This window comes from Monodelphis domestica, chromosome 3, assembly GCF_027887165.1.
Source record: "Monodelphis domestica isolate mMonDom1 chromosome 3, mMonDom1.pri, whole genome shotgun sequence".
In the NCBI taxonomy this organism is placed as follows: domain Eukaryota; kingdom Metazoa; phylum Chordata; class Mammalia; order Didelphimorphia; family Didelphidae; genus Monodelphis; species Monodelphis domestica.
The window spans coordinates 432,738,154-432,765,496 of NC_077229.1; the positions used below are offsets into that span (position 1 = coordinate 432,738,154).

The following is a 27,343-nucleotide window of genomic DNA, read 5'->3' on the forward strand; positions in this document are numbered from 1 at the left end:
TTAATATAATGTAATATACTTTAAATGTTCCTTTTTTTTTTTTTAAAGGTGCATTGGATCGTTGTGTGATGGGGATTACAGCAGTCGAGATTTTGAATGCTTGTGATGAAGCAGTTCCTGCTGCAGTTGATTCTCTTAGTCATCCAGCTATTAATTTAAAACAGGCTATGACAAGACGTAGTCTGGCTGCTCTTAAAAATATGGCCCATCACAAACTACAAACCCTTGCCACTAACCTCTTGGCTTCAGAAGCATCTGACAAAGTAAGTTTTCTCTATGAATATATAATTATTTAGTTCTCAAATGAGTAATTTGTTTATAATTTAGTAGTATATTTTTAGCATTTGTCTTTGACTTCTTGGAGAAAACTCTAGTGAAAGTTCTTTATTTTTATGTTTTTTTGTCTTAGGTTACATATCTCAAATTGATTTTCTTTTAGGGATATTTCAAACACTTGCTATTCTGATATATTAAGTTTCTGTTACTCAGAAAGTAGGTTCTAAATATTCTAATATACATGACTTTTATTTTAGTGATGGCCGTTTTAGAATAAGTGAAATTTCTCATCTTAAAATATTTTGGCCAGTGCTTGAATCCAAGGCAATTTGTATTCAGGAAAGAATGTCATTTAGCAAACTCACAAATTACTAATCATTTGTTTTAAATGTGACATTTTGCTTTCATTAAGGCCATTAATCCTAAGAATCCTAAGAATAAAATGATTTTTCCCAAATATGTTTGAATTGTATGTTACATTCCAGAACAAGGAACCCAAATGCAATCAATATTTTTTAATATGACACCTATAATCAAAATAAATATATGTCCCATTGTATTTCATTTATTTTAAAATTACTCCTTTGTTGTGTAGCTTTTAGGTACTATTTGCTTTGTAAGATATGCTCTGTGGCACTTTTAATGTTTTCTATCAAGAACTGCTATGCAGCTGTCTCTCTGGGAATGAAGGACAAGGATAGCCATGGATAATTGAAATCTAGAAATAATCCCCAGACCTCATTTGAGTCAATTGTTAAAATCTCCACCTCTTTTAACCTTTTACCAATGCTGTTAGTAAGTAGCAAAAATGACCAATTTGAATTTATAACATTTTACTCCTATATGCTACTTAATTAGATGGAAATTTGAACAGTGAAATGAATAAAAGGCTTTTAATTTACTAATTGAAAATTTAGCACAGGAGAAATTGCTTGACTCCATGTGAAACATGGGTTATTTGGGATCTTCTCTAGTAATTAGTAATAATGTCTTTATTGCCAGCTCTGTTTCTTTGAAGTCTTAACACTTAATAATTATGTTCTCTCATGACTTTTGGATGTTATGAGTTTCATTATCTTCTGCATGGTTTTTCTTTCCTTTTTTCCTATATGGAAGAAACCATAATTTAAACTTGACTGTCATGACCACATATTTTTTTTTTTGAAAGAGCATCATTGATGCATATTGGAATTCTGATTTACATGTAATATGGTTTGTAAATCATTAATAATAAGTAACAGACTTGGACCTATGACATTATTTAAAGTTTCCTGTGGTAGTTAATTTCAAGACATTTTGTTTAAAGACAGGCATGTAATACATATTTTCAAATGTAAATAGCTTTCTTCAGGTTATCTTTTGGAGACAAAAATAAAGAAAAACCACTATTCGACTAGAAACTTAAAAAATAAATTGTACAATAACATTTTAGAAAGTCTTTTATAAGTGGTCATGGTCCATTATGTGATTTTTTACAGTCTTGTTTGTCCCAGTTTTAATAGCACACTTTATAGTGCAATTAGTGATAAAAGCACCAGATATCAGAGAGACTACACTTATGTATTATAAAATATATTGCTTGTGAACATACTCAGTCCTGTGTAACAGTGGTAATTGTTGCCTAGCCTACCAGGAAAACAATTATAGGAGGGAAAAAGGCTTAAGAAGCTGAGGCTGCAAAGGGATAATCACTTTATGAAAAATGTATGCTGAAAGAACCATTAGGGATTTTGTTCACTGTTTGCTCATGTTCATATCATGGGTCTTTCTGAGAGAAATTGTAGAAATGAGCCATCTTTTAGATGACATTAGTTTTCTGTTCCTGGAGAAAAAAATGTATGAAAATAAGAACAGATTCCTAAACCGAGAAATATAACCAAAAGTCTGCCCATATGGTGGGATTCTTTTAAAAAGGGTTTTCTGATATAAAATTAAGTCCCTTTTGGATATCATTAATAACCTAATTTTTACTCATTACAGTAGAATTCTCAGTTGTTTGTCATAGATATTTTATATAAATGATGTTTTTAATTTCTTTGGCTATAGATAACTTATATACAAAAACAAATAACCTATTATACAAAGGTTGTTTTTAAACTAGAGGCTAATGTAGTTAAAAAATATGAAATTACCATTGTTTACAACAATTTACATTTTTCTTACTGATTGAATAAATGGCAAAGTAAGAATCATTTTAGGTGTTTATATGTGAGTCACTGCCCTAAGAATTGGGAATTTAAAAAAATAAGGAAAAAGACAGATCCTCTGCCTTCAACGGACCCACATTTTATATATGGGAGAAACTACACAAAAAAGAGCCAGAAAGGGGAACATAAGGAACATACTTATGGGGGTCAATGTCTTGTGTCAAGCAGAACCAGGAGGGAGAATGAAGAATAGATGGTTTGACCCCCTCCCCAATGGAATTACCTGGAGAAATTCACTAATGGGAAAAAGTGGGCTAGAGAGATGGAGGTAGGTTCCAGAGAGAGACAGTCTTGTTCTGGAAGAATTTCTAGGGTAAGAGTACAGATGTGGCACTTGGTGGCAAAATTGCTGAGAGAACAGTCAGGAGGACATTCTTTTTTTATTTATTCCTTTGTTTTTTAAATTTAATTTTTTAATTAGTTTAGAGTATTTTTCCATGGTTACATGATTCATGTTCTTTCCCTCCCTGCCTTCCCTGTGCCCCCCCCCCCTTCCCACAGCCAATGAGTAATTCCACTGAATTTTACATGTGTCATTGATCAAGACCTATTTCCATATTATGGAAATATTTGCATTGGGGTGATCGCTTAGAGTCTACATCCCCATTCATATCCCCATTGACCCATGTGATCAAGCAGTTGTTTTTCTTCTGTGATTCTACTTCCACAGTTCTTTCTCTGAATGTGAATAGCATTCTTTCTTATAAGTCCCTCAGAATTGTCCTGGATTATTGCATTGCTGCTAGTAGAGAAGTCCATTATATTCGATTGTGCCATAATGTATCAGTCTCTGTGTATAAGGTTCTCCTGGTTCTTTTCCTTTCACTCTGCATCAATTTCTGGAGGTCATTCACATGGAATTCAGGAGGACATTCTTAATTGCTAGAAGAGAAGAGAACTGTGTCCACCAAAGTGAATTTTTAGACAAAATTTTGAAATCTAGAATTACTTTTTCTGTAGAAATACATTCGGGTAAGAGTCCTAGGCAAGCTCCCAAAAACCTCATTTGATTCATAATCTATCAGAAATATTCTATTAAAGTCCTACTTTATTGTTTTTCCTTCCTTCCTTCCTTCCTCCCTTCCTCCCTTCCTCCCTTCCTTCCTCCCTTCCTCCCTTCCTCCCTCCCTCCCTCCCTCCCTCCCTCCCTCCCTCTCTCCCTCCTTCCTTCCTTCCTTCCTTCCTTCCTTCCTTCCTTCCTTCCTTCCTTCCTTCCTTCCTTCCTTCCTTCCTTCCTTCCTTCCTTCCTTCCTTCCTTCCTTCCTTCCTTCCTTCCTTCCTTCCTTCCTCCCTTCCTCCCTTCCTCCCTTCCTCCCTCCCTTCCTCCCTTCCTCCCTCCCTCCCTTCCTTCCTTCCTTCCTTCCTTCCTTCCTTCCTTCCTTCCTTCCTTCCTTCCTTCCTTCCTTCCTTCCTTCCTTCCTTCCTTCCTTCCTTCCTTCCTTCCTTCCTTCCTTCCTTCCTTCCTTCCTTCCTTCCTTCCTTCCTTCCTTCCTTCCTTCCTTCCTTCCTTCCTTCCTTCCTTCCTTCCTTCCTTCCTTCCTTCCTTCCTTCCTTCCTTCCTTCCTTCCTTCCTCCCTCCCCTCCCTCCCTTTCTCCCTCCCTCATTCCCTCACTCCCTCTCTCCCTATTCCCCTCACCTTCTCCCTCACCTTTTCCCTCTTTTTCTCCTTCCTCTCTCATTTCTGTCTTAAAATCGATAGCAGTTCCAAGGCAGAAGAGCACTCAGTGCTGAGCATCAGTGTCACACAGATGTCTGAAGTCAAATTTGGACTTTGGTCCTCCAGACTCCAGATCTGTCTCTCCAGCCACTGAGCCACTTCGCTGTCCCTTCGTTGACTTTTGATGGCATACATGTAATTTTGGATTTTTGAAAACTCTGTGCTACCAAAAAAAAATATTTCTAGTATAGGTCTGACAAAAGACTCTGTTTTCTGTCTAATAATCAGACCAGGTAAAACTATTTAAGACTCATATCCTTACAGCTTGCCTTGTAGGAGATAACTGTTTTAGTCATAGTAAAGCATGAAAATAATGCCTCAAGAGAGTAAATGGTTACTGTTTTCTCTAATGGAGAAAATATTTCCATTGATTAAGGTCTTTGAAGAATTTGTTAAAGTCTTTGGTGTATAACCTTGACCAGTTCTGTAGCAGTTCTCTAGAGAAAGCTATTCATATGAAGGCAGTGAACAAGAATCTTACTTCCAGAAAGTGTTGAGAGCAAAGAAATATTTTCAAGGATCTTTAAGAGTGTTCATTATCACCAGATCTAGCAGAAGGGCCCAGCTGAAGGTCTACGATAGTCTGCCCCATTGTCTTTTTATGTGAGGACATAGTCACACAGGATGAGCTGTCATGGAAGGAGTCTTAGTTGTGTTATTCAAGGGAGCACCAACATTGTTTTGTTTTGTTTTTTAAATTTCAGTAAATGTATAAGTTCTTATGTGATATATACTACTAGACCATGGGAAAGAAAAAAGAAAAAAATGAAAAATTCCATTCACTCTGTACGAGTGAATCATTAGAGTAATAATGAAATATCTTGAGCTAGGAAATGATTCTCCTACTGTTCTCTTCCCTAGTCAAACTGCATTTGAATTATTGTGTTCATTTCTGGGTAGGACATTTTAGGAAAGACATTTAAAAGCAAGATATTATCCTAAGTAGAGCAATCAGGATTGGTGAAGGCCTAAAGATTATGTAATGTGAAGATTATTCGAAGGAAGTGGGAATGTTTAGAGACGTGTGGAATGCTGTCTTTTCAAGTGTTTGATGCATCTTTATATGAAAAACAATTAGGCTATTTCCTTTTTTGGTTCTAAATGCAACACTAGGAACAACTAGGCTAGAGTTACAAAAAGGTAGATTATGACTTGGGATAAAGAAAAACTTCCTGACATTCAGAGCTATCTCATTTAGAAGCAGTAAATAACCTTGGGTAATGTGGATTCATTCCCACTGGATCTTCAAGGAAAGGTTGGAAAACCACTGGATAGGTGTATTGTAGAGAGAATTTTTGTTAGACTTATAGGTCTTTGGGCTTAGCTTTCAGAGATTACATAAGCACTTGTCTATTTACAATGAAGAATATGGTAGTTTAAAATAATATTGTCGCACATGTTAAATCCTTCATCAGTATTATGGGTTAAATAGACCTTTTACACTAGTTGGAAAAGTTATTACTCATAAATGTTTGTTTTTAGGAGATAATATATTTTGAGTTCCAACTTGTAATATTTAGAAATATTTGCCTCATACTATAGTTGTTACTGCTCTCCAGGCTAAAAAGAATCACACTTATGGAGCCTTGAAGACAAAGAAAATCCATCCCTCTCATATTTCATCTCTTAACATTGCTTGACAGTTGGTATAGGATGAAATGGGATCATTAAAGAGTATTGAGAGAGATTAATAATGCTATTAACTGGCATTTATAAATAGTACTTTAAGACTGCTTAGCTATTTTTATATATTATATATCATTTTATTCTCATAACAGTCTTTGAGATAGGTGCTATTATTCCACTTTTGTAGGATTTTTTAAATAGCATTTTGTACTATTTTAGGCAGCTTTAGCGCAGTATTTGAAGCATTAGGTCTGTTAATAAATATAACCTTAAGGCAAGTCATGCTTTTTGCCTCACCTGTTAAATGGGGATAATGTGCTTATTTCACTGGGTTGTTGTTAAGGTCAAATGAGATAATATTAGTAAAAAGTGCACGGCACAGTGTTAGCATAGAGCAGGTGCCATATAAATGCTAATTGTCATTATTATTATTATTATTATTGAGGAAATGGGCAGAGTGGTCAAATCAGTTAATAACTATAAGGAAAGTGGATCTTTAGGAACTGGGGGAATGGCTGAGGAAATTGTGTTTTATGATTGTATTAGCATATTATTGTGCTTCAAAATAAAAGACATCTGAAAAATTCAGGGAAATGTGGGAAGACTTGTATGAACTGATACAGAGTGAAATAAGTAGGACTGGAATAATTTCCGTGATGACAACACTCATGTAAAGAAAAGCTATTTAAAGACATCAGAACTCTTATATAAAATCATGATTTCAGAGGACTGCTAAGTGAGCCACGACTCCTGCGTCTTAACAAGGAGATGGTGTCACTTAGGTGTGGACTAAAGCATAGAGTTGCATACATCCCCAGTATATTTATTTGTTTAGCTTGATTGTACTTATTTGTTATGAAGAAGGATTCAAATAGAGATAGAGATCATTTGAATGTTACAGTGGTACAAGAAAAGAACATCAATAAAACTTTGTTTAAAAAAGTTAAAAAAGAATTTTGGAGATAAATTGAAGGAGAAAAGTTCGTTTGGGAAGGTGAAACTGGGCTGAGGGAGCTTTTTTTCCTTTTTCGGAGGAGTAGATTTGAATATATTTTTGTAGGTAGAAAAGAAGAAAGCAGGATAGAATGGATAGGTTCAAAGACTAGAGAGAGAGGACCTAATTGTATTTTGACCTTTCAAGTGGTAGGGGGAATGAGATCAAGGGTACAAGTGAATAGATTAATGGAGCATTAATTAAGAGATTAATGACAGCATTGGCATTTGAGGGGTCAAGGTGATTCATATCTAATAGTGTTGATCTTTTTACCTGAAAGTTATCTTTTTCAGTAAAGCAAAAATCTATACTACCTGCAGACAAGTTATGATTAGAAACTTGAGAAATTAAAAAGGTTGGAACAACAGCTCTAGAGAATATAATAAGGAATCAACTTAGATGAATAAAAAATTGAGTTTTCATTTGAGTTTAAAGATTATAAAATTATAGGGGATCAATTGGTTCAGCTATGTTTGTTTGTTTAGAAGTAGTAATTGAGAAAGCTACCAGTGGGGCTAATCCTGTGCTGGCAACTTGCAGGGCAGTTTCATGAGAAAAAAGGAATGGCAAGATACCATAGGATGAAGCACATTGAACTGGATCTACAAATATTGACTTTACTTCCTAGATAAAGAGGGAATATCAGTGATGTACAGATGAATTGTGGGATGGGAAAGTTAGAAGAATGGGATAAAGGAATGACATTGTTAAGGATCATGAACTTGGAGCAGTGGAGAATACTATCATAAACTTTATACCTATCCCTTTGCCTAGCACAGAGTTCTGTATGCTGTTGAATGAATGAATTGAAGATATGGTCCATCCAGTGCATGACTGTGCTTTTGAATGCCAAATGAAATAGAATTGTACTCCAGTCCTACATTGCTAGTTGCTTATTTCATATCTTCACCGGGATGCACAGTTGTCATATCAAACTGAACATATCCAAAATGGAGCTTATCTTCCCCCTTTAAACTCACCCTATTTCTGTTGTGCAAGGGCCAGAAATTTAAGGGGTTGGACTAGATTATTTAAGAATAGGATCACTAGGAATTTAAATAAATTCCAAATGATTTTTTAGCAATTTATTTATAAAATATAGAAAGAGTAAAAGTAAGAAAATCAGAGAGAGGATAGGGTAAGATATCTAACTTATTTTGTTCTGGCCCCTGGCTCAACCCAGGCAGGGGTAATTAGTCCTTAACCAGAGGGGCCTCAGCCTTGAGCCAAGGGCCCAGGGATGAATAAAGCAAGAGCTTCAGTCAAGAAACCACTCTCATGGGGGGAGGCCTCTCCTGAGGCTAATCCCTTCAGAAAATCCAGGAAAGGAGTCAGCCTTTTTCACTCACACACATGGTAGTTCAAAGGGAGAAATTTAAGAACAGTTGCACCAAGTCCAAGGTCTCAGGTCCAGTAAGCAGATTCTTCACCGGCCCCGACTCAAACTCAAAACTCTGAACAAGGAAGAACTCCTCACAGGAAGTTGTAATTCCTTTTAAAGATGCTTCCTTGTGTCACTTCATCTACTTTTTACATGGACGAATTATAGTCTATAGTTTTGCTTAGGACTGCCCTGAGGGCAGTCAGTGGGTTATGATTCATCACCCACTTTTGCACATGTGGATCACAGACCTCCCCCACTCAAGTGTAAGTGGGGTGTATAGACTTCTAGTGATTAAATCTAAAAATGGGCAGGGGAGAGGTAATCCCATCTTCACAGTTGCCACTGTTCATCTACATTCATTCAACCCCAGAGTCATATTTGACTCCTTTCTTTCCTTCACTACATATATGTGATAATTTGACAAATTTTGTACATATTTCCAGCATAAAATGTGTCTTGAATTCATTCTTTTTTGTCCACTTACAAGACCTCCAACCTATTTTTTAAATTTTATTTCTTTTTTTAAAAATTTGGTCAATTTCAAACATTATTCCTTGGTTACAAAAATCATATTCTATTCCTCCCTTACCTCCCCCCATCCTTCTCATAGCCAACACTCAATTTCACTGGGTATTACATGTGACCTTGATCAGAACCTATTTCCGTGTTGTTGATGTTTACACTAGGATATTCATTTAGGGTCTATATACCCAATCATATCCCCCTCGACACATGTAGTCAAGCAGTTGTTTTTCTTCAGTATTTATACTCCCACAGTTGTTCCTCTGAATATGGATAGTTTCTTTCTCATAGATCCCTCCAGGTTGTTCATGATCACTGCATTTTAATTTGATGTAATCCAAATTATTTTACATTTTGTGATTTTTTTTCTGTCTTGCTTGGTTTTGAAATATTTCCTTTCTCAAAGGTCTGGCATGTATGCTATTCTGTGTTCACATAATTTTCTTATAGTTTCCTTCGTTATGTTCAAGTCATTCACCCATTTTGAGTTTATCTTGGTGTAGGGTGTTAGATGTTGATCCAAACCGAATCTCTCCCACATTGTCTTCCAATTTTCCCAACAGTTTTTATCAGATAGTGGATTTTGGTCCCCAAAGCTGGGATCTTTGGGTTTATCATAGACTGTCTTCCTGAGGTCACTTACCCCAAGACTATTCCACTGATCCTCCTTTCTGTCTCTTGGCCAGTACCATATTGTTTTGATGACCACTGCTTTATAGTATAGTTTGAGATCTGATACTGCAAGGCCACCTTCCTTCACATTTAAAAAAAAATGATTTCCTTGGATATCCATGATCTTTTGTTCTTCCAAATGAACTTTTTATTGTTTTTTCTAATTCAGTAAAGAAGTTTTTTGGTAGGATGGTCATTTTTATTATGTTAGCCTGCCCTAACCATGAGCAGTTGATGTTTTTCCAGTTATTTAGATCTAGTTATAATTGTGTGGAGACGGTTTTGCAATTGTGTTCATGTAGTTCCCGTGTTTGTCCCGGCAGATAGATTTCTGAATATTTTATATTGTCTAGGGTGATTTTAAATGGAATTTCTCTTTCTAATTCTTGCTGCTGAGATGTGTTGTAGATAGAAATGCTGATGTCTTATGTGGGTTTATTTTGTATCCTGCAACTTTGCTAAAGTTGTTGATTATTTCGACTAGCTTTTTAGTTGATTCTCTAGGATTCTTTTAGTAGACCATTATATCATCCACAAAGAGTGATAGTTTGGTCTCCTCATTGCCAATTTTAATACCTTCAATTTCCTTTTCTTCTCTAATTGCTACTGCTAGAACTATGTTAAATAATAGTGGTGATAATGGGCATCCTTGTTTTACTCCTGATCTTAATCGGGAATGCATCTAGTTTATTCTTATTTTAGATGATGTTGGCTGATGGTTTTAGATAAATACTGTTTATAATTTTTAGAAAAGACCCTTCTATTCCTATGGTTTGTAGTGTTTTCAATAGGAATGAGTATTATATTTTGTCAAAGGCTTTTTCTGCGTTTAAAGATAATCATGATAATTTGAGATAATCATGTGATTTTTGTTGGTTTCTTGTTGATATGGTCAATTATGTGGATGGTTTTCCTAATATTGAACCATCCTTGCATTCCTGGTATAAATCCCACCTGATAATAGTGAATTACCCTTGTGATCACTTGCTGGATCTTTTTGCTAGTATCCTATTTAAGATTTTTGCATCTATGTTCATGAAGTAGATTGGTCTGTAGTTTTCTTTCTCTATTTTTGACCTGCCTGGCTTTGGAATCAGTACCATATTTATGTCATAAAAGGTATTTGGTAGTACTCCCTCTTTGCTTATTTTGTCAAATAGTAGAATTCACTTGTGAATCCATCAGGCCCTGGGGATTTTTCTTAGGGAGTTCTTTGAAGGCTTGTTCAATTTCTTTTTCTGATATGGGATTATTTAAGAATTCTATTTCTTCTTCTTTTAATCTAGACAATTTATATTTTCATAAGTATTCATCCATATCACCTAGATTGGCATATTTATCATCATATATTTGGGCACAATAGTTTTTAATGATTGTTTTAATTTCCTCTTCATTGGAGGTGAGGTCTCCCTTTTCATCTATGATACTGTTAATTTAGTTTTCTTTCCTTTTTTTATTAGATTGACCATCACTTTGTCTTTTTTGTTTATTTTTTCAAAATACCATCTTCTAGTCTTAATTATTAGTTCAATAGTTCTTTCACTTTCGATTTTATTAATTTCTCCCTTAATTTTTAGGATCTCTAATTTAGTTTTCTTCTGGGGATTTTTAATTTGTTCGCTCTTTCAAGTTTTTTGATTTGCATATCCAATTCATTGACCTTTGCCCTCCCTAATTTGTTAACATATGAACTCAAGGATATAAATTTTCCCCTGAGTACTGCTTTGGCTGCATTCCATATATTTTTAAAGGATGTCTCATCATTGTCATTTTCATCAATGAAATTATTCATTGTTTCTATGATTTGTTCTATGACTAGTTGATTTTGGAGAATCATATTATTTATTTTCCAATTAATTTTTGATTTGGCTCTCCATATATCCTTACTGATTATTATTTTTATTGTGTTATGATCTGAAAAGGTTACATTTATTATTTCTGCTTTTCTGCATTTCTTTGCCATGTTTTTATGACCTTGTACATCGTCAGTCTTTGTGAATATACCATGTGCTGCTGAAAAGGTGTATTTCTTTTTGTCCCTCTTTATTTTTCTCCATATATTTATTAACTCTAATTTTTCTAAGATTTCATTCACATCTATTACTTCTTTCTCACTTATTTTTTGATTTGCTTCATCTAAATTTGATAGTGGTAGGTTCAGGTCTCCCAATAGTATAGTTTTACTATCTATTTCCTCCTTCAATCCCACTAGTTTCTCCTTTAGAAATTTGGATGCTATACCATTTGGTGCATACATATTGATTAATGATATTTCCGCATTGTCTATACTCCTTTTTATAAGGATATATTTACTTTCCCTATCCATTTTGATCAGATCTATTTTTACTTTGTCTTTGTCAGATATCATGATTGTAAAGCCTGCCTTCTTTCTATCAGTTGAGGCCCAATAGGTTTTGCTCCAACCTTTAATTCTAACCTTGTGAGTATCTACCCACCTCAGGTGTATTTCTTGTAGACAACGTATGGTAGGATTTTTGATTCTAATGCACTATCCTATTTGTTTTCGTTTTATGGGTGAGTTCATCCCATTCATGTTCAACGTTATGGGAGTGGGCTGGCCTGCAGCCCTCCCACGAAAGGAAAGATAGAGGGTTGGCCTTGAGGGAAGGATTGGAGCCAAGGAGATGGGTGAGAAGCAGGCAGACATACACGCAATATTTAACAATTGAGCTCCACAGATTAAGCTCAGCTACTTAGCATTCACTAGGACCTGATCCAGGTAAGTAGCTTCAAACTAACATACGGGAGTAAGTAATGAACATGGAGATTAACTGAAAGAAAAGCCACAATCCCTTACAGCCTGGGCTGCAGGCACGGATCAGTTCGGCCTGAGGAGAGGAGATTAAGAAAGAAATCACCGGTTCCTTAGAGCTGGTACTCTAAGCACGAACCACTTGAGGATAAGAGATTGAGGAGGAAAGGTCTTTCAGGAACAGTGAGAGAGATATAGAGGAAGGAAGTCAAATTTGGGCTTGGCTAGAGGCCAAGCTCCAGGAAAGACAAAGACAGGTGAGGGGTGATAAGGTAAAGAGAGCTGGCTCTCTGTGGAGCTCCTATTTGTTATTATTGAAATGCAAATGTACACAATACATATTGATGAATACATTGTGGATTGCCATTGGTCAATTGTAAATTAAGACAAGGTATAGGTGTGGTTTGTTTCAGCCAGGTGAGCACAAAGAAAGCTGATTTTGTGCCTAAAGCTGGCAGAAGCTGGGATCAAGGGTCAAAGGCTTTACTTGCCATGCGCAAGACTGAGCATGCTGTCTCCTAAGATGATATTTACATTTTAACTATTTCCCTTGTCCATAGATAGGTGTGGACTGCTACAAATGTTATGACTGTCACTTGTGTATTTCCCAGCATTTTGATATCCTCTCCTAGCTCTGTTCTTTCTTCTTTTTCTATATCCTTTTAAACCAGTGGTTTGCTTTTAATCAATACCCCTAATCCCCTCCCTTAATATGCTTCCCTTTCTGGCCACTCCCTTTTTGTTCCCTTCTTATTTTTTTAGGGTCTGTTAATTTCCCTTCTCCCTCTCTTTCCCTCCCTTTTTGTACTACCTGCCCCTCTACTCCCTTAGTTTTTCCTTCTCACTTTCCCTGTAGGATAAGATAGAATTCAAGACCCCAATGCATCTAGATGCTCTTCCCTCTCAGAAATGATTTCATTGAGGGTAAGGTTTAAGTATTACCTATTAGCACTCTCTTCCTCTCCTTCTTATAAGAGTATTCTTCCCCTCCCCTTCCCATGCCTATCTTTATATGATAAAGATTATCGTATTTATTTAATTTCTTCAAGTATCTCTTGATGCTATCTTAGATTCCCCTCCTTTCTTTTTCTTTTTTTGCATATCAAGTTGTAGCACTTATTATCCTAATCTCTTCCTATGAATGATTCTTCTAATTACTATAATAGTGAATATAATTTTTGAGAGTTACAAATAATATTTTCCCCATATATTAATATAAATAATTTGATGTCATTGAAGCATTTAAAAAAGAATGTTTGTATAAAAAACATTTTTTCCCCTTTTCCCTCTCTTATTTACCGTTTCATGTTTCTCTTGATCTTTGTGTTTGAATATCAAACTTTCCACTTAGTTCTGGTGTTTTCTTTACAAATATTTGGAAATATTACATTTTGTGGAATGACCATACTTTTCCCTGGATGTATATAGTCAGTTTTCATTGATAGGTGATACTTGGTTGAAGTCCCAATTCTCCTGACTTTGTGAATATGATATTCCAAGCCTTGTGATCCTTTAGTCTGGAAGTTGCCAGATCTTGTGTAATTCTGATTGGTACTCCTGGTTATCTGAATTGACTCTTTTTTATCTCCTTGTAAAATTTTCTCCTTAGCTTGGACGTTCTTGAATTTGGCAATTACATTCCTGGGAATTGTCTTTTGAGGATTTAGTGTATAGGGTGTTCTTTGAATTCTTTCAATGTCTATTTTGCCCCCTTGTTCAAGAATATAAGGGCAGTTTTCTTGGATAATTTCTTGTAGTATGATGTCAAGTTTTCTTTTTATTTCTGGGTTTTCAGGTAGACCAATCATTCTCAAATTGTCTCTTCATGATCTGTTTTCTTGATCTGTCATCTTCCCAGTGAGATATTTTATGTTTTCTTCTATTTCGTCAGTCTTTTGACTTTGCTTTATTAATTCTTGCTCTTTTGCAAGGTTATTGTCTTCCAGTCGCCTAATTCTGGATTTTAAAAACTGGTTTTCCTTTTCAGTTTGGTCTATCCTGCTTTTTTTGACTTCCAGCTGTTTCTCCATTGGGTGTTCTTATCCTTTAAGCCTTTATTTTTCTCTTTGAACTATTTATTTCCCACTTTTCTTGTCAGAAGGCTTCCATCTTTTTGATAAGCTCCAATTTAAATTCTTCAAGAGCTTGTGGACAATTACCATGTTTTGGGAAGGTTTTAGTGCATATATTAGAATTTCCTCTTCTATTTCCTCTGTAGCTTGAGTTTGTCCTTAATAACAATTTTCCAGTGTCAACCCCTTCTTCTTTTTCTTGGTGAAGGGAGGTTGTTGTTCCTGGGCAGTATTTGCTATCACTATGGAGATTTTTCCTTTTCTTTTTAAGCAGAATTCTGAGTGAAATGGGCAGACTCTCCGTGTACAGAGTTAAGGGGCAAGGTTTTTGCCTGAGGCAAGCTCTCAAATCTCTGCATCTTCTGCTGTTTGCTGCCCTTTTCTGTGCTATCTTCCCAAGAATGCCTGTGATCTGAGCTCTTCAGCCTGCTGGGATTTCATGTCTAGCTGCTCTCAGGGGCTAGGTCTTTTGTGGTCCTAGTCAGCTGCCAAGGACCTAGAGCTGCCCCTCACTCACTGACTTTGACATGACCTGGCTCTGACTCTGGCTCTGTAGGTGGATTGGGGGAAGGTAGATCAGCTTGTGTTTTGGTGGGAGCTTTCTCACCCCTTATAGTGTGGAAATGCCCTAATCCCACGTACCTTCAATGCTGGGCCCTACTGTAGAGTCCCTTCGTTCATATGAATTTGGGTTTTTTGGTCTTTTAAGGTAGTCTATATTGTTAGGTGCTGAGGAGAGGAAGAGTCCTGCATCTAGACTGCCGCCATGTTTACCTGGAAGTTCCACCATCCTATTTCAATAACTTCCCAGAATTGCTTGTATTATGGCATTTGGCTCCTGCTTGGTCTGATTTTTTTTCAGGTTCTCCTCCTTAATTTATCACCCAGGTTCCAAATTTATCTTCTTAAAACAGAAACCTGACCATATTATTTCTTTGCTCAAAATATCCTTATCTCCCTATTGACTCTAAGAATAAAATGCAAACTTATATGTTTGACATTTAAAACTCTTTACAAACTGACTTAAATCAATTCCAGACTTCTCTCTCATTACTACTTTTTTTTATTTTTTTAAAACTCTTACCTTCTGGCTTGGAACCAATACTGTGTCACACAGTAGTAGTTGTTTGAGGCCAGATTTCAATCCAGTTCCTCCCATCTCCATGGTTGCCTCAGTATCCATTGAGCTACCTTGCTACTCTCTCATTACTTATTTTTACATCTTTTATTTTGTTATCAAGGTCACCTTCCAAATTTATCATCCTAAATACTCTTTCTTTACTTTTGCATATGGCCTCTTATTATCCTTACCCTCCTTTATGTCTCAAGTCAGGTACCACCTCCTAGGAGAACCTTTTTTTCAATCTTAATTTTTAGTGCTTTTGTCTTCAAATTATTTATTTATTTATTCATTCATGTTTCTGTATTATTCCTTAGAATTCAAGCTCCTTTGGGGTAAGATCTATTTTTAGCAGAGTACCTTATTTATCAGTATCATTATATTAGACCGATAATTAATTAGGATTTTTAAGACACTGATGATGATGTTAGTGTTGATGAAAAATACATTTTTAAGTCAGATGCTGAAGTTATTTAAGACCATTGTCTGGAGTTTGGAAAGCATGGGGATGAGGAAGAAGGTGAGAAAATTGTTATGATAGGAGAATCATTTCTTTTTACTCAGATCAAGAAAGAAAAAGCAATGACAAAATTGGAAAATCATTATTGCTGTATATATCTCACTTTATTGCCTCATTAGGGAAGAGACTGAGAAAATGAAGGGACTATATTCTAAAAGGTCAGTAGGTTTGTACTCTGTATGATTAGTGTGGAAAAAGCAATTTTGGTGTCAAGTACCACCTACTCAGAACATCCTGTCTGCCTTCTCTTTGCAAAATTAAACCAGCAGAAGCACTTCAAATTATTTTAATTGAGAATTCTAATTTTCCAGAGAAAGGGGTAGTTTTTAGAGGAAAGGGACAATAAGAAGATAGAAGGTGTGGCTTTGTGGATAACATACTGAAACTTTTTAGATAAACTGGCTTCTAATTTGGCCTTTGGTGAGAATAATTGTTAAGTACTGTACTCCAGACTATAAGGAGTATATATGAATATAGTATGCACATAATATATCATTACTCTCTTTAAATGTAGATTTAAATTTTTTAGAACCAATTCCCAAATCACTTCAGTATCACAAACACTAAAAGCACATACTTTGTGAAATTTATTGTGCTTTTTGCTAGGGATAGAAAAACAGCCTTTGCTGTTATATGTTTATAGTACATTAATTTAGTCCCTCATCCCCCTCATCATGCCATTTCTCTGCTCAAAAATTCTTAGCTCCCTTTCGACTTCAAGAAATAAATGCAAACTTAAATATTTGGCATTTAAAATCCTTTGTAATCTGGTTTCAACCTACATTTCCAGACTTTTTTTCTTATTACTACTTAAAAAAAAACAAAAACATTACCTAGAACCTGTGATAACAAACCTGTGGTATGTGTGCCAAAGATGGCATGCAGAAACCTGTCTATGGTCATATTTGCCATCCCCAACAGAGTTAGGGACTCTTTGGAGCTGCTCCCTTCCCCCTGTTCACTGCCACTCTGCCCAGTACCCCAGTGGAAGCCCTTACTCCCTCCCTGAACAGAGTGCCTAGTCCACTCCCCTTCATTTCTCCCTCCCTTGTGGGGGGGGGGAGGGGCACAGCATGCTGTGGGGCGGTGGGCAGGGCATGATATGTTCTTTAAAAGGTTTGCCATCACTGGGCTAGACTACTGTATTTGCTTTCTAACTGTTCTCCCTCTCTCAAAACTCTTCTCCCTTCAATCTATCATCAACTCAACTATAAAACTGCTTTTTCTAAAGGGTATATTTGACTATGCCATTCTCCTTTTCAGGGAACTCCAATAGGTCCCTGTTGTCTTTAAGATAAAATATACATCCTCTTGTTTGACATTCAAATCTCTCCATAACATGGTCCTTTTCTCCCCTTCAGTCTTTTCATATTTTACTTCCATGCAGTCTACATCCAGCAGTTTCTCAAACATAAGAGTCCCTCTTCCATTTCAACATTTTTGTTTGTCTGTACTCCACATCATGAATGCTCTACCCTCTACCTCTCCTTCTTGGTTTCTTTTTATTACTTCAAAAATCAGCTCAAATTCTACCATAGGTAGCAGTCCTTTCCCAGTCTTCTTACCTTTCTTTTCCTTGCCAAGCTCCCAACAGTACCCTCTCTCAGATTGCCTTCTATTTCCTCTGAGTATACATAGTTGTTTATATGTTATATTCCTCTATTAGAACAGAGCATGGGTTGTGAGATTTTTGCTTTTTTTTTCCTTTTGATTTCCAGTATTTGACAATGCACTTGGAATATCCATTTTTAAGATAGTAAATGAAGAGGGCTAAAGTTGAAAAAGAAGTTGTACCTTTGTCATATGAAGATAGTTTTTGTCAACTTTGCTACCTGAAAACAGTGGAAGAGCATTGAGAAATCTTGAAGCTATTACTATCAGAAATAATTTATTGTAGTTTTCTTACTCACCAAAATGCTAAGTAAGTTCTTTTTTTTTTTTTTGTTAATTAGGAAGCCAGAGTGATGTGAATCTGGGCTCCTCCCCTTCCCCTCTGCACGTGCGACTAAGGACATTTCTCACATCACCTTCCCCTCTAAAAGATTCACCATCATTGTTTTTGACTATGTAAAAAGGCTCCTGGTTTGAGAAAAGGATTGGGAACTGTTTACCTTTCTAGATATTTCTTTAGTTCCATGACTTTATGTCATCTATTGTTAGGCAAACCTTGGAACCTTCAAGGAATGATTTTTCTGAAATGAATTATATATTTCCCTGAATTGTTAGACTTTATGGAATATTAATTGATCATTTTCTTTATTATTTAGTCTTTGTTATAAACATCATTCATGATGTTTTAGGCATATAGAGAGATTCAGATGCAGTATTTTTCTCAATCTTATTTATTTTTCAGCCTTTCTACTAAATTTATACTTTGCTTTCTTTTGGCTCTCATTCTACTTTTTTGACCATTCCTTCATTTACCTTGTTTTTTGTCTGCTTTTCCCCCCCTCTCTTCTCTCTAAATACTCTTGCTTTGGTTTCAGCAGTTATTCCTGTGAATGATTCCAAATATTTATCTCTTGCCCTGGCTTTTTTGGAACATCCTTAGCTGGATATTTCCATGTGGATATTTCATCATCATTTAAATATCAAGATATTCTGAACAGAAGTTATCTTCTTGAAGTCTACTCCTTTTTCTTAATTCCATGTTTTCATTATTAACACCAGCATCCTCTCAGGTGTGAAACTTCAGCATTATCTTTGACTTTTTCCATTCCTTTGCCACATGTCATTTCTATTGCTATAATTCATCTCCTGAACAAAATGGAAAGAGAGCTGTTTTTAGAATTAGAAGACCTAGCTTTGACTTTTTTACTTTGATACTACCTTATGACTTTATCCTCTTTTGTATTGGTTTTCATATGTAAAATAAGGAAGTTAGACCATATGATTTTTGGTCTTTCCCATACTAAGTTCTATGTTATATTTTACTTTGTACTTTTATAATGTTTCCTTTTCATGGAATGATCTTCCTCTTCATCTATGTGTATCAAATTCCTATCCATCCTTCAAGGCCCATTTCAAATTTGACTTCCTCCATGATACCTAATATGATTCTTCTTTTTAGAAGTAATCATTGCATTCTGCTCTGAAGTATAGTTCTTTGTATTGAAGTATAGTTCTTTATATGCATTTATTTCTATATCAATTTATTTAACTGTACAGATTAATATTAGCCAAGCAGCATTCCTTGAGCCCTACTAAGGAGAGCTGTATATCTTAGAGAAGATAATTAGCATTTTGATGAATTCATATAAAAATATATTTTTCTTCTTTTTAAGTTTTTGACACATTTTTCTCTATCTTTATTATGTAATAAACTTACTTGTCAGGTTTATGATCCCAAACTATTCTATAAAAAGGGATATATTCTTGATTTTTAAAATTAAGGACCTTTAAACTTCAGCTATATTGTAGTAAACTCTAGAAAATGATTATTTTGTTCCATTATAATGTTAATTTGAAAAGCTGAATTTTTCCCTGGAAATTCATTATCAGACATACTCCATTCCTGGGAAATATTTTAAATGCTTCAGAATGTGTATGAGAGATAATCAAAGAGAAATTTCCTTATCTGACTAAAATAAATTAACTGGCAGTCTGCTGAGAGAATAGGTGTTTAGCTGGATTAAAGGCTGTGACCTTTTCAGCCACCAGATTTCACCAGGCTTTGCGTATAATATTTCACATTCTTATGTGGGAATTTAAAATGATTTCTCAATTGTTTGAATTATTCTGTTAATATATGTGACCAAACATTGAGTTTCCTTTTTTTAAAGGACAATTTATCATGTCGAATCTACTAAAAAACCCAAAGAATTATCATATAGAATGGAAAGGATATCTTTTTTTTACCTTCTAAAACTGCTTGTTGTCCAAGTTCAGAAGTTAAAAATATTTAGGTAATAATGATTTTTATGATGTTCATTTTAAGATATGAGATAGAAATAAATAGAAAAACCCTAATTTCCTCTTTAAGGCTTTACCAAATCTTAGTACATTTTTTTTTCAAGTGGTGAGTTTGGTAGGATTTGACATTTTAAGTATTTATGGTTCTGTATCTTTTAAATGTAAACAATTCAGCTATGCTTATGAGGGATATTCCCTTTCTCTTCCCCTGACTTCTGTTTGAGAAGTTTTTATAGCTATATCTAAAAACAAGAAATTTATAATCAAGTGTTTCCCTGTTTTTTTCCTTTTCCTTCTTTTTCATTCCCTCTCCCTGTAAACAGCTTTGTTGACCTAAACATTAGTTTTCCTTTGATATTACTGTTTTTTGAAGATAGCATCTTGGTTTTTTCCTCCTTCATTCCTGAACTTCTATAGAAAGTGCTGAATTCCTTTCCTTTCCATTCACTTACCAATGTCCTCTAATGAGGATTCCAATCTCACTCCTCTCCTCAAATTGTTTTCTGTTAGTTCACAAAGAACTTCCATCTTGGGGAATGAGAGAGCTCAGAGAAGGCATCCTTCATAAAGGGGGAAATAACTTGGAACTAGTTCTTGAAATACAGGAAAAGATACTGATGGCATAGGAGAAGGCATAAACAAAGTGAGGAATAGAGGAAGGAAAGGTCAAGACAGTTGGGGAATGATGAGTATGTACTTTGTTTTAGCAATAATAGTGTAAAGGAGAATATGCTGCAAAGAAAGACAGATGGACTAATAGAAAGATAAGCTCTTCTTACATGCATAAACATTCTATGTTAAGATTGAGCCTGTCTTGTATATTGACCACTCTGCCCATTTCCTCAACATAACTCTTTGTAAGAGTTTTGATTGGGAGTAGATAGAGGGAGAGTGAAAGAGGAGATGGATATTTGACAATGTGGATTAGACAACCACTCTTATTTTTATTTTTTTTAACCCTTACCTTCCGTATTAGAGTCAATACTGTGTATTGGCTCCAAGGCAGAAGAGTGGTAAGGGCTAGGCCATGGGGGTTAAGCGACTTGCCCAGGGTCACACAGCTGAGAAGTGTCTGAGACCAGATTTGAAACTAGGACCTCCCGTCTCTAGTCCTGACACAATCCACTGAACCACCCAGCTGCTCCCCTAGACAACCACTCTTAAAGGGATGAAACATATGTTAAGATATTTCTTACTCCATTCTTGCTCAATTTGGAGAGGGTCTTGAGAACACAGTGATTATTTAATACCTTTAGTAAAAAAAATCCAAGGGAAAAAATTGTACGTGAAAAAGTAAAGAACAGTGGCTATGAAACCTGGGGTTGGGATTTGTGGGGTGAGAGGAGAAGTCACCAGGAATGGGGCCTAGTACAATAGAACTTAGGGTGGTCCTAGAAGGAGAAGACCGGCGTTTATACCCGATTTCTGATGCTTATTATCTGTGTGACTGGAGGTAACTCAGTGAACCTCCCTGAATCTAGCCTTCTTCATCTATAAACTTAGGGGTTTTAAACTAGATGGCCTCCATGATTACTTTCACTTCTAGATTTATGATCTTTCTAATTCCTAGCCGTTTGTTAGCATGGAATTTTTTCTTGTCTTTTTCTGTCACATAATTGCCTTGTTTCTACTTCTGCTTCTTTAGAGAACTGGTAGGGAATTCTAACATAGCTAGAGGTACACCACTTGTTAAGATTAAAGACTGCCTGTTATCTAGAAATTTTATAATTCTTCCTTTGAATTCACATCATTTTAAAAATATCATTTTGAAATAGTTTGAGGAACCTAATGACTAAGGTATGGCTAAGGTACTTGTGTATTGGCAAACACAGAAGTTCAAAAGATCATTGATTTCAAGTTGGAAGAAATCTCTGAAGTCTTCTAGTTATTTCACAGATGATAAAATTGAGGCCTAGAAGGTCAAGTTATCCTGTTTAAGGGCACTCAGAGCCAATAAGTAGAAAGGCTGAAATTTGAATCCAAGGTCTCTAAACCCAAATCCCCAGTGTTCTTTCCATTGTGCCAAGTTAATTGTGCCCAGCCCCAATCTTATTTATATCCCCACAGTTTCTTCTTTGAATTCCAATTTTACAATAGATAATGACATAAAAGTATTCCTATATGTATTGAAGGTAGTTATGTAAGTTATAGTTGAAGTAGAAATTATAAGGAAATGAAAAAAACTGATCTTAATCAAATACCAATGTCTTCATCAGTAGACCAATTATTAGTAGCAATCCATTGCAACAAAAAGGACAAAAATAGCATATGCTACAGGAGGAAAAAAATGTTAGGTCAAAATGGAATCGAACCCTGCTAATCATTTTTCCCTCACTGTCTCATAACTGTTTAATATTCAGCATGTTCAAACACATGTAACAATCTACCCCAGTTCCCTATACATTGTCAGTTATAAATAAATTTATTTTTATGGAGCCCCATACATCCTTCCATTTACTCAGGTTCACAGTCTCAGGATCCTTCTGACTGTACTGTCTACATTTCCCTTATCTAATCAGTTGCCCATTCTTACCAGTTCCACCTTCATAAATTTCTGACCTCAGTCGCCTTCTTTTTACTTATATGACCATCACCCTATTTTAGCCCTTCAGTATCCTATTTCATGAGCCTCAAAAATCAGTCTACCCCTTCTCTGAATCATTGTCCACACAGTTGATAAAATAATCTTGCTTAGGTACAGGTCTGATCGTGCTATTCCTTGCTTAAAAATCTTTATCATTTTCTATTTGCCTCTCAGATACAATACAAACTCCTCAGCTTGGCATTTATTTAATGTTCACTACAGTGTAGCTTAAGCCTACTGTTTCAGATTTTTTATCACATTCTTTTTCTTCATAGTTATTCTATTTCACATAAGTCTTTCCTGAAATTGGCATTTCATTGTCCTACTCTGCCTTTATATAGGGTGTTGTAAGGGGTAAATTTTAGGGTTGAACTGAATATATTTTTAGTTGGTCACCAGGGATTTAAATTCTAAATCCCAATGAAATACTCAAGTCATAATGTAATTTTATGGTGGTTTATTTACAACAGAAGGAAGAAATTAAGAAAAGAGAGAGAGGGAAAATGGAAGGAGAGCTGCCCTGGCTTGGTCTGAACCAGGCAAGAGTTCTGAGGTCTCCTCCAAGAGATGGGCCTCACCAGAGGCTGGTGCTTCCAGAAAAGCCAAGGAAAGGGAGTCCCAAGAGATGGGGCTCTCCAGAGACTGGTACCTCTAGAAAAACCAAGGAAAGGAGACTTAGCCTTCTCACTCACCACGTGATCATCTAAGGGAAGCAGTATGAGTTCTCATGCTTGAGCTTGTTTTCCATGGCCAAGTCCCTTTCATAGGAAGTGATGCAAAATATAAAGGCAGTTCTTTAAATTACTTCCTGTGTCTCACATGTACCAATGGTGGCTTAAACTTGGCTTTGGATGGCCCAGGGGGTCAGTCAGTTGTTTCTGATTTGTCACTTGCTAGCACACGAGGGTCATAGACCTTCTACCCCCACACTTAATCCTTAAGTGGGGGTGTGTACATTCCTGGTTGCTATAATTCTAGAGATTAAGCAAGGTGGAATAAATCTAAAATTCATTATGTCTCCTTTGCTTGGACCACATTTCATGCTTATTACTTTTTAGAGTCTTAGTTTCATTCAAGATATAGGTCAGTTTTTCTTTTACATCAGGTCTTTCCTGATGCTCTTAATCAATTCCTTTTCCATCCTCCAATTATCTTGTATTATTTGTGAGTATGTGTTATGATCCCATTTGAAGAATGTAAGTTTCTTGAGGGAAGGAACTTCTCTAGCTTAACACAATGATTTTCTCTTACTTATTGAATGGAGTTGAATTAGTTCAAATTTAGTGCCAGCATTGTAACAAGATCTTAATACATTCTTGTAATATATTGATGTTTTCATATTAATTTTGTTAGATTTAAATTGATAACTCCTAGTTTTTATTTTCCATAGAGTTTATTAATAATTACTTGAAATAGAGAAGACAGTTATATAGATTTAAGCCTAATGTAACCTAACTGACCACATGGTTCTCCTCATGGCTATCTCAGCCATGATCCTCCACCACTGCTCAAGGGAAGCAAGAGCCCCTAGGCATGTCTTGTATCACAGCTTTATCCTTTCTCTAGACCCAGACCCGTAACCTTCAGTTCCAGGTCATGTTCCTAGGGCTCTTCACCTGTGACCTCTGTTTGAAGCATTCATGTGAAATTCAGCCATGCAGAGAAGTAGGACGAGCTGGAGGGAGGAGTGCATTCTATTCATACACTTTGGTACAACTTTAGTAAAAAAATTTTTTCCACTATGAGTGCTTCAAATGAATTGAAAGATGAAAGAACTGAATTATAAACAGAATTGAAAGAACTTTACACGTAAGCTACTGAATATTTAACTAAGGAATAGGTTTCTCATATTGTAAGACATAAAACAAAAGTAAAAATGCCTTTATAAGGCATTACCTTTAAACCACTCTTTAATTCATCAACTGATTTAATACTTACCTTTTATAGGAGAACAGTCTGCATCTATGATTTCATTAATTTGGGAAACTCCTGATATGTGAACTTATACTGATGTAGGGTTGATGAATTCTATTTCCTCCAAAACTTATCTTAGAGAATTTTCTGGGCCTTGAGGGATTAAGTGACATTCTGATAGTCTCAGAGGCAGCATGTGTCAGAGGCAGGATTTGAACCTAAGTCTATGTGACTTTCAAGGGGACCTACAAGCCATGAAATGACTTTTTTATGAAAGTTAATGAAAACCAAAGAGAAAATGAAATGACCACTCCAATGATTTATATAGATAATACCTACTTGATAGCATTCTACCTAAACCATACCTCTCTTTTGCTTTGAGAATCAAAATATTATATCCATTTCCAATTCAAGATCATTTAGAAAAAGGAATTCAATTAACTTAAAAATATATTCTTAGTGACTCAATAGCAGTAGTAGAACAGCAGAGGGCACCAAATATCCATCCTTATATTGTATATTTTCTTAATAGTCCTGTTTGTTTTCAACTTAGAGCCATTAATATTGAAATAGAATATTATGAAAATCCCTTAGGTTTGTGAAAGAATGTGTATTTCTTTTAGATGTACAATTATAATTTAATAATATCTTTATAATAGTTCATGAAAAAGTCAACTTATTTATTTATTTTTTCTTCAAAACCTTCCATTGTAGAATCAATACTGTGTATTGGTTCCAAGGCAGAAGAGTGGTAAAAAGCCAACTTATTTTAATGACTATACTTTTCAAATTTAATGTTGCCTTTCTAGTCTGTTTTTCAACAAAGTAGGATCTTTTTGACAAGTATTTTGCATATGCTGTTAGCTAAAATATTTTTTCTTATATTAAAAAAGTATGGCAAAATCAATTCTATGATTTCTACTTAAAAGATGAAAAACAATCCTCAGTGTATATTGTTTATATACATTAGTAAATGGCTTTACAAAGTAATATTGTCAATTAAAATAGTATACTATGTGTTCTTTCTTGTTTTAAATATCTATCATAATATTTATTGCTATGCATATATGGCTTTATTATATGTTTTCATGACTCTTACTTGATTTCTTAGTGTCGTCATAGTTTCATTAGTTGATTCAAAAGTTGTTCTTGTTTCCTCTATTGAATCTGTTGATGCTTTAGCATAGACATTTTCTTTTTTTTTAAATTCAGTTTTAATTTATTTTCAGTTCCAGATTCTCTTTCCATTTTCAGCTGATTGAGAAAGCAAGAAAAACAAAGCCTTTTTCAAATGTGTATTGATAGCATAGTGTTTTGTTGATGTTATAATGTTAGTTGAAAGAAATTCTCCATATTTTAATTTTGATTTCTGAAGAAATTAATATTTTAGTTGATAATCATTTTTCCCATTGCTTGAACAAGAAGAAAATACAAGCCAGTATTTTGTAAAACTTGTAAGTTCTAGCTATAAAAGCTGTGATGCCAAAAACTGATTTACACTTAAAAGTTTTAAGCAGCATTGTTGGAGTATATAGTAAAACAGCAAAATTGCCACCTTTATAACAATCTTATTTTCTATCCATTAAGTAAATTTAAACTACAGTCAAACACCATTATAACACTGATGTTTGGTGAGGTGGAAGAAATGGGAAGTGACAGACTTAATAACTGTGCTCTTGGGGAAATGAGTTTTGTTAGCTTTTTTTTTTTTTGTGAGGATAGGCAGAGGATAGGTGCCTCAAAATCTCTATATTCAGGTAATAATGAACCATTTAAAAAAATGAACTCAACTGCATTTTTAGCTAATCAACATTTTGTCCTACTATAGGCTATGCTTTTATAGTACTTTTTGTATCATTATGTTTTGTTACATTCTGCACTATGCTGATGTTTCCAGATATGGATAAAGAGGTTGATACTTGATTGAGAATAATATTTTTCGGATTATAATCTTTTCACATTTTAGTTGAAGTATAATTTTCACTTACTGCCTTCAACATATAGGACAATTCTCTAAGATAGCAAACATCTAAATAATTCTCTATTTTTGTTTCATTTGATAGCAGAATGCCTAATTAGCACCTCAAATACTTAAGTTGATATTTTTCCACATAGAAAATATATAGTTATAAGGAGATGTCTGCTTTCATTGTTAATGCTAAAAATTGTTACACCTATTCTAGAAACCTTTTTTAGAGGGCATTCAGTGTGTGTGTTTGTGTACATATTCATATTTGTATTTCTGTAGTTTTAAGCAATGGATTTTTTGTATTTACTCTCGCTTATTAGTCTAGATAGTATTTAGAGAATATTGAAAGTTTGTCCCTGGCCTTTCTCACAACTTGGCCTCTTTTTGCCCCATAGTTTTTTGAAGCATCACTTCTCTCACTGTACTTTGTATCCAATCACATTGGTTTATTTCACACATGAAACTCAATGGCCCGTCTCTCTGCCTTCTTATTGGCTGACTCTGATCTGCAGTGCAGTGCTTCCTTACTGAAACCTTTAGGAATCATTGGTTTCTTTCAAAAATCAGCTTATGTGTCACCTTTTACAAGAAGCTTTTTGTGAGTGCCTTCATACTTCTTATCCCATCCAACCCCCCAACTGGAGGTATTCTCCTTACCAATATTACCTTGTGTCCATTTTGTATATATTATGTATATTATGCATGCATGTATCAATGTACATGTTGTCTCCAAGGACTATTTCACTTTGTCTTCGTTTATCCTCAGTCCTTACTTTCTGATACACAAAACCTTTTTTTTTTTTAGATATACAATGTCTGTATTAGATAGATAGATCTGAGCAGTTTTTGGAGATACAAAATGGCTTACCTGAATTTATAAGATTCTGAAAAATGCTGTATGTACTACAGCTAAATACAAATGCCTGTTCCCACAGTCTAGCACATCTTTCACTTCCCTCATTTACCAATGTCAGATAGTCGTATTGTTGTCATTCTATTATGTTAGGAATGTGAACTGGTGACCATTACATCTCTAAACTATCACTTCAGATTATATATGACTTTTGTTATTGGTAATAT

The 27,343-nt window shown here is 35.1% G+C and overlaps 1 protein-coding gene across 5 annotated transcripts in view; it reads left to right on the forward strand.

The window, feature by feature from the left end:
• WDR7 (WD repeat domain 7) overlaps positions 1–27,343 on the forward strand; it is a 579,662-nt gene that overhangs the window by 131,782 nt on the left and 420,537 nt on the right. For all 5 annotated transcript variants that reach the window (XM_007487542.3, XM_001366509.4, XM_001366558.4 and 2 more), the window contains one exon: positions 49–263. In XM_007487542.3, coding sequence (XP_007487604.1) covers positions 49–263 — 215 coding nt within the window. The remainder of the gene's footprint in view (positions 1–48; positions 264–27,343) is intronic.